General features: G+C 44.9%; 1 protein-coding gene across 1 annotated transcript; it reads left to right on the forward strand.

Moving 5' to 3' along the window:
• Positions 1 to 12,761: 12,761 nt before the first annotated feature.
• On the forward strand, positions 12,762 to 14,430 carry LOC147624656 (uncharacterized). Its single transcript, XM_086819680.1, has 2 exons — positions 12,762 to 13,059; positions 13,162 to 14,430. Exons 1-2 carry the CDS (start codon positions 12,864 to 12,866, stop codon positions 14,010 to 14,012), a joined length of 1,047 nt encoding a protein of 348 aa, XP_086675806.1. The 5' UTR covers positions 12,762 to 12,863; the 3' UTR covers positions 14,013 to 14,430.
• Positions 14,431 to 15,213: the final 783 nt, after the last annotated feature.

Genomic DNA, 15,213 nt, shown 5'->3' on the forward strand with positions numbered 1-15,213 from the left:
TTACGATTACCAAAGCAGTTATATCATCATCGACTCATGATGTAAAGATATATAGCATTACACATGAATTCATAATGCATACATCACTATACACATCACATTTCCTCATTCACTCTCATGCGAACATTCGCATTAAGGGGGAGTGTTGGAATTAATGCTCGTGTCCACTATACGAGTGTGAACGCCCATCACGAAGTGATGCAAATGAATGGGTGCTTATACTTGTATATAAATGTAACCAACGTCAATCGATATAATCAACAACGATTCATAACTGTTAGCGCGTCTCTCTCCCTCTCGCTCTCGTGTATGCTGCAGCCATGGCAACACCAGCATGGCTGTAGCCTCCCCCTTGATTTCCACAGCCAGGTCATAACATCCGAACAAAATAACATTGGTAACATATAGCTTCTTGAGTTAGCGGGAACAACTCCTCGTGGCTCGAGGTCCTGCTTGAAAGCCTGCCTCGCCAAGAGACTCCCTTGCCACTGCACCATTCTGGCAGGTACCGCTGCCACAAACAACAATCCTCCGGATGGATCCAGAAAGCCTGTTGGCAGTGCATCCTGCTGCGTGCTACTAGAAGCGACAGTATCACTGTCCAGTTGGTTACTCACTGTTCCTTTGAGGACACTGCCATCAGTAATGACCTTTCAGGCCACATCAGCTTACATGTACGTGTCGCCTTGAGTGCTTCCCGTTCTTCAGCTGTCAACTGCTTCCGTCCTTTTTGCTCAGCTGCCAAAGCCTCGGGCTGACCCTGATAGGTATGATCTACAAATCTCTCCTCCTGGTCAAGAACCATCGGGACTAGTTCCTCCCAGGTCAACGCATTCATCCTTCCACCGGTTATCAAGGACGAATAAAAGGCGCCGTACTGAGAGGATAACTGGAACGTTAGAGTTATGGCCATATCCTCGGACGATATTTGCTTCCCCGTCTGGAGGATCTTCTGCTGAAGCTCTTGTAACTTGTTGATGTGCTCTAGCATCGAAGCTCTTGTAACTTGTTGATGTGCTCTAGCATCGATGAAGACTTCTTGGGATCCAACAATCTCTTCTAGACTTTCAGGGAAACCCTCTTCATGGGAGAGGTTCGATTGTATAGGGACGCCAAGTGCTCCTAGATACTCTTAGCTTCAACGTGATTAATTACCTAAGGAGTACAGTTAAGGAAGATAAACGACCTTACCCTTGCATTGACATGGTTTCATAGCTGAGACATGGTCTCAGCCTCCTCCTACTCTAGAATGCCAAGGTTGGACGCAAGGGGATCAGGCCGCCAAGGCTTTCACACTTGGCAAATGAAGATAAAGTTTGTGCTTATGAAAGAAAATTTGTGGGACTTAGTCAAGGCAAGAACACAATCCTCTCAAGAAGGTGAATCAACCACAACCAAAGGTAAAGGGAATGCAATTGACTCTACTTCTGCATTAGGTTTGGGAGATGATTATGTACATCACATTTCAGATTTGGAATCCCCTTTTGAAGCATGGCATAAGTTAGACATATTATTTCGTGCTAGCTCTCATACTTCCAAATTAAATTTGAAAATTAAGTTCTTTGAAATTAAAATGGAGGGAGACAATGTTGCAGCTCATGTTAATACTTTGAGGAGTCTAATGACACAATTAGCCTCAATTAACTCTCCAATCACTGAAGATGATGCTATGGCTGTGCTCTTGAAGAGTATGCCTCAAGACTTTGACTATGTTGTTACTACTTTGAACAATCTTCCCCAACCCACACTGGAGGGCATCATCAGTGCTTTACAAGAAGAGGAAAGAAAGAACACTTCAAGAATGGGTAAAGTACACACAAAATCACTTGTAGTAAAGTTACACAGAATCACTTGTAGTAAAGTTTTCAAAGAGCAGGTACAAGGCATGCAAGCACTGTGGGAAAAACAATCATCTTGAGAAGGATTGTTATAAAATCAACCATTGCTCTTATTGTGGCAAGAACAATCACTTAGAGAAGTTTTGCAATGAGAAAAAGAAGAGTATGACAAATCTGGTTGAAGAGATAACTCCATCAACAAATGAAGCATCAAACTTTGTGGTAGAAGACAAGGACTTTGCCTTTCGAGCAATTTGTCTTTGAATTTTTGTTTATCATCACTTGGTCAAATTTTGAGGTTCTCTGCCCCTGGAGTAGTACTCCAAAAAGAATATCATGTGTTGTGTCTTTTGTAAATCACCTTTGGTCACCATATGATGTAGGCCATGTGACGTGTGTTTGGTCTATCCGATTTTTGTAAACCTTGACCCTTTGGCACCTTTGCTAGCATGAGATCCTAGCCATAGATTTATCCTTGACTACCATTAGATGGCATGTGTGACCACCATGAGATGGTATGAGAAACTATGTGAGTAGACGTATCCTTGACATAGCAAATGGAAACCCTTGAGGGGGGTATGTTGGGATAAGTGTGATCAAGGGCTTGCTCTAAGGTGCATGTGTGCATCTAGAGGAGTCACATGCGTGTATGTGTGTGTGTGTGTGTAGTAGAAGCACACCTAGTGCTATGAGGTGTCTAGTCTATGACCTAAGTGATGATGGAAGCACAAAGGCCCCCACATGGGAGGTTCCTTTGATTTAGCCAGACCCACTGATGTAGGGGCTGATTGCCCCCGCTGATGTAGGGGAGGTGCCTACACCTTCCTCTCACTCTATATAATGGAGGATGTTCCTTCATTCTAATTGTTGGCTCTTTCCCTACTGCTTTCATAGGAAGAGCAGGGTATTCTCAGTATGCAGGGTTCCGAGGCTTTTTGTCACTACTACAGATATATTGGGGTTGTCGTTTGTAGTATACATGTAGCTTAGGATCTCGAGTCGTGTTCCGGTGAGAGACGTAGGCTTAAGTGTGGTAAGGAAACAAAGTGCATACATGTGTAAAAGGAACGTGTATCATCATGTTTGAGGTAATGAAGGCTTTTGCCTTCATTGGGGGTTGTAGGGTTTAGGAGGAGTTTAAGGATTAGAAGGAGGTTCCACGGTTAGAAGGAGGTTCCAGGGTTTAGAGAGAGGTTCCCGAGTTTAGAAGAGGTTCCAGGGTTAGAAGGAGGTTCCAAGGTTCAGAAGGAGTCCAGGGTTAGAAGGAGGTTCCAAGGTTCAGAAGGAGTCCAGGGTTCAGGGTAGAGCACATGGTGGGGAACTCGTCTCCCTCGTAAATCATGGAGTTTAAGGGTTGAGGAACAAAGGGTTTAGGGGGAGCATAGGAGTGGGAGAGGAAGAAGGTGTAAGAGCATGGGGGAAAGAAGAGAGAGGAGGGAGGAGGGAGGAGGGAGGAGGAGGAGAGAGGAGGAGGGAGAAGGAGGAGGAGGAGGAGGGAGGAGGAGGAGAGGAGGAGGAGGGAGGGAGGAGGAGGAGGAGGGAGGAGGAGAAGGACGGAGGAGGAGGGAGGAGGAGAGGGAGAGGATGGGTTCCGAGGTTGGAGGAGAGGGGGGGAGGAGGAGTCGCAGGGTTAGAGCATGCTTATGGACGTGGAGTGCAAGAAAGCATGGACACTTGAGACAAATGCTTGGAATACCAAAGTAGACTCAACACAATGCCCCAAAGAGTGTGGGCTTCATACTATTATGGGGTATTTATACAAATTGGAGAGCTTCTCTCTCTGCATGTAGGAATTGTAACACATTCTCTTTCTACAGAACACAAAGTTGTAACACATTCTCTTTCTACATGTGGAAGTTGTAACACAAAGTTGTAACACATTCTCTTTCTACATGTAGAAGTCGTATGTAGAAGTTGTAACACAAAGTAGTAACACATTCTCTTTCTACATAAGTCCATGTTGGCACAGAGTCAACACTAGTACATGGATTTTGCCTCACTTGAGTTCACTCTACTTTTGTCATGATGCACCTATTCTATCCCACACACTTCTTCACCCCCCCACCCCCCGCGTCGTGAGTGTTTAGGGGAACCTGGGACGAGTGGATCTGCCACCCTGTTTGGCTACCAGCGATGGGGAGTGGTTCTCCTGCTTGCGGGCAAACGCCGACCGTTGAACAAGGTTCATGGTTTGGTGAGGCGTCTGGTCCCCCATCCCTCTTGTGACTACCGAAGGCTCCATGGGTGGGTGAACCATGGGTGCCATGGGTGGGTGAACCCTTCTCACCGGCAAACGTTTTGATCGTTTTTGTGCGTGCCCGTCTTGCGAGATTGGGAACGGTCAGTGATCTAGTAAGCGATCAGGGACTATGAGTAGCATCTTGGATGGGCGTATAGCCATTGGCATGCCATCGTTTGGGCCCTGCATGATCAAGGATTGCGTCAGTGCTTCCTGTCTCGCCGCAGATGGACGTTGTGGCTTGTATACCTACAGAGGGTGGTGGACCTTGTGCGATAGACCGTCGAGCCGTTCCAGCTCTGTGAGGACTTGATCCTAGGGGTTGTGTGCCACTCTAGATGGGTGCATTTTGGAGCAGGTGATTTGACGATCGAATGATTATTTATGCCCGGGCGGCAATGCCCATTGCCCATTGAGTGTTGACCATGTTCCCACTCAAGGCTAAGCCTGCAATGGGTTATGGGGTTCTTTTGTGATGTCACATGTGGGTTTTAAGGTTTAAAGGGCTTTGATGCCTTGTGGAGGCTTCAAATTTCAGTGTGTGCGCCTGTACAGTTACTACATCACATTGTCAGGCTTAGGTTTTAGTTGAGTTGTCTCTATACAAAGGGCTACCATGCACATTGGGAAGCCCACAGAGCTCATTCCCCCAGTGCTGTCCACTTTAGGGCCCCCTCTACTGATGTGCGAGACTCGAGTGGGCTTTCCTTTTACAAGAGCGAAGTTTCTCATTGAATTGAACCGGCCAAAGTTGTGTACGCGCAGCGATGACGATGGTGGCGGACGTTGAGTTTCCCCCAACTGTCGTTGACAAGCCACCGTCTCTGGTTGGTAAGTTGTGTCAAACTTCTACGGGAAAGAAGAGAGAATTTCCTTACTGTTTCGAAAAAGTGCTGACCCAAACAGACACAAGAAGAGGGTCTCACAATGCGCCCTATTTGGTAAACCCTCCGGCTGCCATTTTTGCAGACTAGTTTTCCACTTCCATTTTGCTTGCATTAAGGTCGTGCTGTTTGATGTCTTGCAGCGGTTGCAACTCTCTGTCACTAAAGCTTGCCTGGATCTGGGTGTGGGCGGAGACATTGAGTTGGAGGAAGAGACCGGGCAGGTGTGGGAATGTCGGGCTAAAACATCCGAGCAGTGGGAGCTTCATTTGCAAAGGATGGAAAAAGTTCGCCCGCTACTACAAGCTCCAAGTGGGGGATATCGTGAAGATGAAGATAGTGAGCCAGCATCGAATCTTAGTGCAGGCGACCCCCTCATAACGCCACCACCTGCATGCGACCGTCAATATACAACTTAAGAGGACTAGCACGACTCTCCAATCCAACAACAGCCCAAAATACAAAATACAATCATAACGCCACCACCTGCATGCGACCGTCAATATACAACTTAAGAGGACCAGCACGACTCTCCAATCCAACAACAGCCCATAATACAAAATACAACTCAAGAGAAAAACGACCACCCTCCCATCCAAGCGCCCATAAGGAGGAAGGTGTAGAAGTTGCTCAGAGCTCGGAGTTGGCAACGGCACCCATCATCTCAAAAAGACATCCCCTATGCTACATAAAACTAAAGGCTTCTAACGTCAGAAAGCCCTTCATCATTGTAAGAAGCCTTTCTTCTCTCTTCATTTGGGCTACACGATCAATCCTTTCCCCTTCCTGTAGTTCATTGTCTCTAGTGTTTATGTTTTCATTGTTCTAATGTTTGTGTCCTCCTTTTGTAGGACATCCCCCGCGAGTTCGCCAAGCACATGCCCAAGGGACCATGCATTGTCTCTCTTGTTGATGCCTCTAAAGGAAAGTGGATAGTTCATTCGTCTTATTCACGCACAAGAGTAACACTTGAGGAGGGAGTAACACTTGACGAGGGATGGAAACGCTATTGCATTGATCATCAACTTCAAGAAGGTGATATTTGCGTCTTTGAGATGATTGACAATAAGACCTTGACCCTTAAAGTACACATCTACAAAATAGACAAAGGAGCTCCATTCTAGCTAGCTTTAAGTGTTAAAATATAAGGTGACTCAACAATGGTAAGCTTCTACCTTAGCTTTTTGAATGGCAAAACATGTATCTAGTTTCTTATCTTCAATTCATAAGAATGATGCAAAGCATAAAGTGACTCAATAATGGCAAGTTTATACCTTAGCTTTTTGAGTGGCAAAAAATGTATCTAGCTTCTTATCTAGTTCTATTACTTATGTATTGATGCTTAAGTCACTACTATATGTTAGCATAATACCGGGGCTTATACCGGCGCTATTTAACGGGGTCTAAAAAAGCCTCGTCATCGGTATAAGTGCCGGTATAAGCGCCGGAACAGTCGCGTCGGTATAAGCGTCGGGTGGTAATACTGGCGCCTATACCGGTTAATATACCGACGCATAAACCGGCGTCTATACCGGTGCATATACCGTGTTATATACCGGGGTCAATACCGGGGTGTATACCGACTTTAATACCGAGAAAAATACCACTGTATATACCGACGTCAGTACCGGGGTATATACCGACACTGTAGCAGAAATTTTTTTTTGGGCAGAATAGTGCTGCCTGGCTGTTGCCTAGCTGCCTACAATGAGCAGGATCAACAACAGCAAACAGACAACACCATTCTGTCTAAAATAGAGCACAAAAACAACCGTGCTCGTTTGCATATTTTCCTGATCGACAAACAAGAAATTAAATTAAACATTAATACTCAAGAATGTTTTGATTATATTTCATTAGTTTGAAGGTCATCTTACATCATGGTAATGCCTCCCAATTGACGGTCTCTCCTTCTTCTTCAAGCATCTCAAACAAGGCCACAAGGCCATGTTTGTGAGCGTACTTCTCCTCTCGCCTACTTGGTGGGCGATTCATGGCCAACTCCTGCACACACGATTAACAATTATAACTTTTAGAAATCAACATTTAGCCCACATACATACATTTAAATAAATAAAATTGCTACAAACACTTACGAATTCATGGCGCATGGTTTTGTAACCACCACTCCCGAGATGAGAAGCCCCTACTGTTTGGAGTCTTGCCCTTGCCGCCTCTCTTTGTTGTTGAAACCTGTCTGGTGTCTCGGTGAGCTCCTGAGCAATGGCTGCCCACTCCCTGTATCTAGCCAACAGGTTTCTCCTTCCCCTCTCTAAATGTGTCCCTCGCCTCTGACCTACGATGCCCCATCAAAATGCGAGCTGTATACTGTATCCACTCATTAGAGACGACATTCATAGGGTCAGATGGCTGGAACTCTTGCTTTATCTTTGTGTTTATATAATTTTTCTTCCCCTTGTCTTGCTGATCCCATTTAGTCATGACAGAGTCATGAAACTGTATAGTACACAATTGTCGAATGCGTGTCTTCATTGCCTTCCCTGCACTATCCATTATTGGTGCCCCATCCCTAATTGTGTAAATCTTGCTGTTGTCATGGTCATGTGCACCCCAGGGAGTGGAGGTGACCCTATGGGTGTGCTATCAACAGATGAGAGCGAAGGACGACGCTCACGTGGTGTCACAGCATCTGTGGCACTACCACCACAACAACCTCCCCCTGAAGACCTACTACGTGAGCGCCGTCTATGTGAAGAGGTGGTAGATCGAGCTGTAAGAGGAGTGGAAGGCTGTGTGGTATGAGGTGTGGGAGCTGCTATCGTACCCACGGGTGTGGGAACTGGCGTCGGGAAGCCAGATGGTGAGGCAGATGTCCCTGCTCCAGAACCCCGATAACTCTGAGCCATGGCTCTCTGCTCTGGAGTCATGGACGAAAGAAAACCATATAACTGCTGGGGACTCATGCCCTGCGGTGTAGGATTAAATGAGAAATCTGGACTGTAGTCGTAGGGCGGTGAGTCACCCATGGCCTGTTGGACAAAAAACCATATGACAAACTTGTGCGAAATGAAAATTACACGGTAAACAATGAATGAAAGAACCATAAGACAAACATTAACAATGATAAACAACATTGGTAAAACTATATCAACTTGCTCCTACAGTAGTGATTATGATGGTAAACATTAACAATGGTAAACAATGAAAGGACCTTCAATGTCATAAAACCATTACAAATATGTCATTACTATTTGCATAATCATTAAGATACATCATTTTAAAAATCATTATCTATTCTATCATCCTCATTAAGATCAGTAGCCCCAAAGAGATCTATGTCTATGTACATTTCAGCATCCTCATCATTAAAAGTCCCTTGATCAAGGATGTCTTCATCATCTATGTCTTCTTCCTCAACTTGTTTTTCAGCTTCCTTGGTTTGCACCTCTTCATTTGGATCTTGCTCTAGTTGCTCCTCTTCATTTGCTTGCTCCTCTTCATTGTTGATATCGGCTTGTTCTTGCTGCTCTCCATTACCTTGTGCATCCACATCACCTTGTTGTAGCTCAAATTCAGCATCGTAAGAGATGCACGCAATACAGATATGTTGGCACCATTGTATAATGGAAGGCGTGCAAGTTTACGCATGGCCTCTTCCTCTGGTTCATAATTTGACCGTTGAGAATGTCGTGGTTGATGATCTTCATGTTCATGCTCCTCGAAGAGAGCTTCTTGTTGCTCGATGAAGGCATCCAACATTTCTTCCATTGGACCTTCTTCCATTTCCTGACCTTCTTCCATTCCCTTGGGTGCTGTTAATTGAGCTCCATCTGTCACTCCCTCCTGCGATATCCTCATCCTTTGTTGGGGACGAGAATTCACAGGCGCAATGTTATCAAGATGCGGTCGCACACTTGCTTGGTTGTACGACTGAAACCGTAAATTTTGCAAGCGCTCCATTGGAAATATGCCAGCGTCATGAACATGCTCGTTGCAAATCTTTCGTTTTCGAAAGATTTGGTACTTACATCGCATGCATGGACACGCTATTCTCTCTTCAAGATTGAGAGGCTCCATCTAGCAGGATAACATGTATATGCAACTCATTAAACACAAATCATTATGCATTACACAAAGCACTATGTAAACCATAAAACAGGGCTTCTTTTTCCCAGCCGTCTCGCGAGGGAGATTTTAAAAAATAACATTTAAAGCGTCAAACGAGCTTCTTTTCCCCAGCCATTGAGGGAGACTTGACAAATAGCAAATATTCAAATGAGAACTTTGAAGACCGAAGTGGAGAAAGGTTCCATGTGAATAGCAATTGGACATGGGTTAGTCGATCCTAAGAGATGGGGCAGTCATGTCTCACGGGCGCACTGCATGCCGCACATCGGGAATCCGATCAATATTCTCGAACCAAGATGTGGCTGAACGATAATGTGACCGAATTCAGAGACGCTGCGGGGGCCCCGAGAAGAGTTCTCTTTTCTTTTTAACAGCCCACCCACCCTAAAATTGGATCATCCGGAGATAGGGTCCAGCGGCGGCGGCGGCGGCGGCTGGCTGGTAAAGCACCACACATCTCGTGATGTCTAGTGTACCCCCGACAACCAGTGAAAATCTGGAGGAGCGATTGCCGATCACGCCCAGTCGTACTCATAACCGCATCATGTTTCCAAGGTGAACAACCTCTTGTTGATAGAACAATGTAGGTAAGGGAAGTCGGCAAAATAGATCCATAACTTTGGGAAAAGGATTGGCACTGATGAGGGATGGGTCTAGGGGTCTACGAACTAACCCCGGAGGCTATCGGGGGTCTGCTCGAGCTGCACCAATAGCGAGGGCGGACCTCCGCATGCTGAACGGGTGACGGGCACAGAATGTCGTCCCTTACGGGGTGGCCCTCTTTAGGTGGTGAACAACCATCTCAGAGATTGTACGGACAAGGGGAATCCATCTGTTTAATTAAAACAAAGCATTGCGATGGTCTTGACGCAATGTGATTTCTGCCCTATCAATCCTTTAGTGTTTTGGAATTTGAAGATTCAGAATTTGCAGCCAAGCGTTCATAGTGACATTGCTTTTTGATCCTTTGATGTCGGTTCTTTCTATCATTGCGAAGCAGAATTCGCCAAGTGTTGGATTGTTCACCCACCAATAGGGAACGTGAGCTGAATTTACACCATCATGAGACACGTTAGTTTTACCCTACTGATGAACGATGCTGAATTGGAAATCCAACTTAGTACGAGAGGAACCGTTGATTCACATAATTGGTCATTGCGCTTGGTTGAAAAGCCAGTAGCACGAAGCTACCATCTATAGGATTATGACTGAATGCCTCTAAGTTAGAATCCATGCTAGACGCGGCGCTCTTTACCTCTCCATAGTTACTTGACTGATAGTAGGGATGCTTGGGTGTCCCCGAGAACATGTGTCAGAGCCTCCCTCGAGGTGGTCGAAGGAGCCGCCTCGTGCACTCTGAATGGCAATTACAGACGATTGGGGAGATGAATCCTTTGTAGAACTTAAATATGTGGCCAAGTATTGAAAGTGGCAGAGTAGCCTTGATGCTACGATCCATTGAGATTCAACCTGCCCCCGCACTGATTTGTCCCCTCCCCTCCACAGCCCCGTCTCCTCGCGTCTCTCTCTCGGGTGGGGTTTTCGTACTCCCAACCCCGCACGTGCACCTCCCAACCCTCTGCACGTGCACACTCTCCCCCCCTTGCATGCCCTCCCACCCCCTTGCATGCGTGCGTGCGTACACTCGTGCACCCCCTTCTTGTGCATGCACACACACACCACACCTCCCCTCGCATCTCCCTTGCCCTTGCGTGCATGGGCACAACCCCCCCTTGCGTGCATGGGCACAACCCCCCCTTGTGTGCGTCCGCAACCCCCACCCCCCTAATCCGACCTTGTGAGTGTGTGCTTCCCCTCCCCCCTTGTGCGCGTACCCACCCACTCCTCCCCCCCTTGTGTGCACCCCCGCTCATGCCACCATGTGTGCATGTGCACCCCCCTCATCCCCCCCTTGTGCGCGTGCACAAACCCCACCCCCCCTCATCCCACCTTGTGCATGTGCGCACCCCCCCAGGGACGAGCATTTTTTGAGCGAAATCTTCCGAGCATCCGAGCGAAGGAAAAAAAAAGCTTCCAACTATGCATAAATATGACAAAAATCGATCAGAAGAAAACATAGTTTCACTTAGAAATATGCAAAGTATTATAGCAATGCCTATTTTATACAAAAAAATTTCGGTGAATCTTTAGGAATGGTGAGAGCATAATGGGATGGCTTTTGAAGAAACCCACATGTAGAGTAGACTTCTCTATGAAAATTCCCTTATGATCCTTCTTACAACTTTTACTTAATAGGGGGTGACATTGAAAACCCTCTCTCAACCTATCTTCATGAAAGGGTTTCTTCAAAGAAAACTCATTGAAGTAAGCCATCCAGGTAGTTTCGCCAGTGAAACCCCTTTGAAGCAGGTCTCCCAAGTTAGTTTCGCTGGCGAAACTACCTTGGACAGCACTTTTAAAAGTGACATAACTTTCATATCCAATGTCCAAATATAGTCATTCAACCACTCAAATTGATCGGAACACCCCATTTGAGCACATCTATGGAGTTATATTTTGGAAAATATTGCATATATAGTATTCAATATTACATGTATTTTATGAGAGTGATATATAAGCCCAAGTTAATACTTACTTATAGTACATTAGGAACTCAATGGAGTCTTTTTGGGCCCTTTAATTTGCCATTGCCTAATGGAGGTGATTAAGAAATAGACAAATAGGGAGATTACATGTGGACTGAAACCAATGGTATGTAAGAGCCTAGAAGGTAGTGGTCAAACTTAGAATAATAGGCTAAATAGGCTCTTTTTAAATTTTCAAAATCAACTAAAACTCAAAAATTTAAAACGTATATGCATTTTTTCCCTATTTTATATAGAAAAGGATAGCTGCAGCCCTGCCAGCAGCCTGCAGCCATCATTAACTAGGGCCTCCAAAGTGATAGAGGCCCAAAAACGAGTTCCCATGCATTCAATGCACATTCCCCTTCACTTTCCACTATCCCTCTCTCCCACGTTCCCTCCAAAACGCTCTCTCTTCTCCTTTTCTCATAGCAAGGCGTTTTTCACTCTCCAGACTACTTCATTTAGCTATCTACCTCTTGATCTACCTCTCTCTTCACTCAGAAACCTAGATCTATAGCTATGGAAGCTTGATCTGCAACCTCCTCTTAGAAGCTATGGAAGTTTGATCCTCACTTACATTTCCTTCCTTCATCCTTCTTCCTTGTCCAACCTCCTTTTACAGAGTGTAACAGCAGAGCTTAGCTATGGAAGCTTGATCTGCAACCTCCTCTCAGAGGCTATAGAAGTTTGATCCTCACTTACATTTCCTTACTTCATCCATCTTCCTTGTCCAACCTCCTTTTACAGAGTGTAACAGCAGAGCTTAGCTATGGAAGCTTGATCTACAACCTCCTCTCAGAAGCTAGGGAAGTTTGATCCTCACTTACATCCTTCTACCTGTCCAACCTCCTTTTACAGAGTGTAACAGTGGAGCCAAGCTATGGAAGCTTGAGTTGCAAATGCTTTGGCTCTTATAATCTTACTCATTGTCTCCTCTCATCCCCTCCAATATCCTCTTTCAAAGTGCAGTAATAGCACAGCCAAGCTCTTGGAATTTGCTCTACAACTCCTTCTCTTTTTTACATCTCCCTAGTCTAAGTTTTTTTCTCACCATTCTATTTTTCTTTGCCATCAAGGTTTATAATCTCTCTAATATATACATCTGATGTCTTCTTCTAGAGCTCGAAGGCCTCCGATCAGTATTCAATCTCTCTCTTGTAGCAGTGGTCAAGATGAGGATGGGCACTGGAATATCAAACAGTACGAGAAGTGGAATTGGATTACGATGCAGCCTAGTACAAGAGGAAGCCACAAGGTGTCAAAGCGATACGTTGATATACAAAGTCACCATTGGAAAGGGCGGATATTGGAGCTCAAACAAGATCGTGATGGAAAAAAGCTAGCCAAGGTCCAACATGTTTACAAGGCAACAGAGCTGAAACTAGCAGACCATGACCAACGTCAACGACTTCCTGCAAATTGTAAGTTATTTCACCACTTTATATTCTTGTTTTTAAATCAATTGTGTGCTAATAATGGTATACTGAGCACTGCTTCGATTGTTCTTGGGTTCCTGTGCGTAGATATTTTTCCCTCAAACTATAGTGAATGGGAGCCTATGGAGGCAATTTCAGGAACCTTTGAAGCATACCATGTGGAGCTTGGTAGTTTAATCTTTGGAGGGTGTCCAGCTGCACAACTTCTAGCACGAAACATCTTCTTCTATGAGGATACATATGTGGTTCCCACGACAGCAAATGGTACTGGAAAATTAGTTTCAAAACCTACGCCAACTCTCACATCTATTGAATGGCCAATTCCAGACAATGCTTCAGTGGCCATGGCTTGTTTGCAGATCGAAAGCAAGGTGCAAAATGCTATGAAGTGCACATATGGATCTCACAAAGCAACCATAACCTGCTTCATACCTCTACACCTCTTTGTGTACCTGTTCCGTACAAGTGACACACATCGTACCCCAACTTTATGGATTGCAAAGGGGGAGAGAGCTCTGACTTGTTTCTTATCACCTGCATGGGATAAAAAAGTTGTTCAACACAATGGCGACACCATCAGATGCGGAGTAATTGTTGAGAAGGTTGTGACGCGCTATCATATTGCCAAGCAACAGTTGTCCATTGCGTTTCCTTACAGGCGATGGAAGCTTACAAATGGAGAATGGGAGGCGTTAGACTCCGACACAACCTCTACAGAACAGGGTGTGCTACATATATCCATGCAAGGTGGGGATGTAGAAGATGTTACTGTGAATGATGACTGGTCCCTTGCCAACTTACGTGACTACTTAGTTCTTCGATTCTCACTCAGTGGTGATTTTGCTTTGATAATCAATGGTAGAGTAGTGCGCAAAAGGCAGGAACGATCTTTTCTTTGTAGAGAAATTACTTTCCCTGGCTGTGTAGCTATCAGATAACCACTGGATATGTAATCTTGAATTGAAGTAAATACAATTTCAATTATTTTGCCTCACTGTCTTATTAAGAATTTTCAATTATCTTGTGCAGTTTTATTTTTTTGTGATAGTGTAAGGTTGGTCACAGAAGCATCTGTGGCGTGAGCCACTAGTAAATTGGAAATGACCTTGCGATGGAAGGATACGTTCTTGCTTTCGCATACCATTTTTTAAAAAATTTTTGGTACTTACAAATTTTAAAAGTTTTTAAAAATTTTATAACAAGGTCGCCCATTTATAAACGATACTTTACTCATTTACATCAATTGTCAATTATCGTTCTCTCCTAACACTTGCTCTCAATTTCGCACACCTTTTTGTATCACACACTCTCTATTTCCTCCAATCACTCATAGACATGGCACCTCTGCTTGACGCACTTATTGCACAGCTAGGAAAGCTTGAGTTACTTCATAGGGTTGATGAGATCATCCCTATGTTTGAGGGAGCAATTGATGTACGTGCAACAATGCATCTACACGCGGATGCTTTTACAGATGTCATTCAGTATATGGATGAACACTTAAGCACGTACTCCATCATGTTTGAGGGTGATGAGGGCTTATGGGTTCCAGTTGACCTCATCAAGTACATATTCAGGGAAGAGAAGAATTTTAGATTTCGCCTATCCAGGTTTTTAAAATCCCTCACAGAAAAGGACTACAGAAATGAGGAGGAAGACTTACTCCTGGATCTACAAATGGGCAACATCGGCACTTCTTTCCTAAGCTGGGACATGGTTTTGGTCCTTCTGTTACAAGAGGGTGTGGCGAAAGAAAGTGGCAAGGAAAAAGAAAAGGGCAAAGTAAAGCTAATGGAGCAGGTCCAAGAGGCCCATGCTGAGGAAGAGAATGTTACAGAACAATGGGAGGCCTCAATGGCATTGGTGGCTCTACAAGATAATGTCCCCGAGGAGGTTCCGGCGGACCTAGTTCTAGAGGGCGATGAAGTACTCGAGGAGGTCCCAGACCTTGTTATCATGTCTTTGAATCCAATCATTATTGATGGGAAAGAGTTTTTGTTTTTGGATGACATTGCCAAGACACTCGGGTTTCGTGAGGATGAGGCACTTTCTATTATTGCCGTGAATGCTGGGGGTCAAGACAAAGGAAAAGTGAAAATCTCTTTTGAAGATGACAACCTCACAAAAGCGCTTGCATAT

Source organism: Cibotium barometz, chromosome 25 (assembly GCF_041138505.1).
Source record: "Cibotium barometz isolate CiBa-2024 chromosome 25, ASM4113850v1, whole genome shotgun sequence".
NCBI classification, from domain to species: domain Eukaryota; kingdom Viridiplantae; phylum Streptophyta; class Polypodiopsida; order Cyatheales; family Cibotiaceae; genus Cibotium; species Cibotium barometz.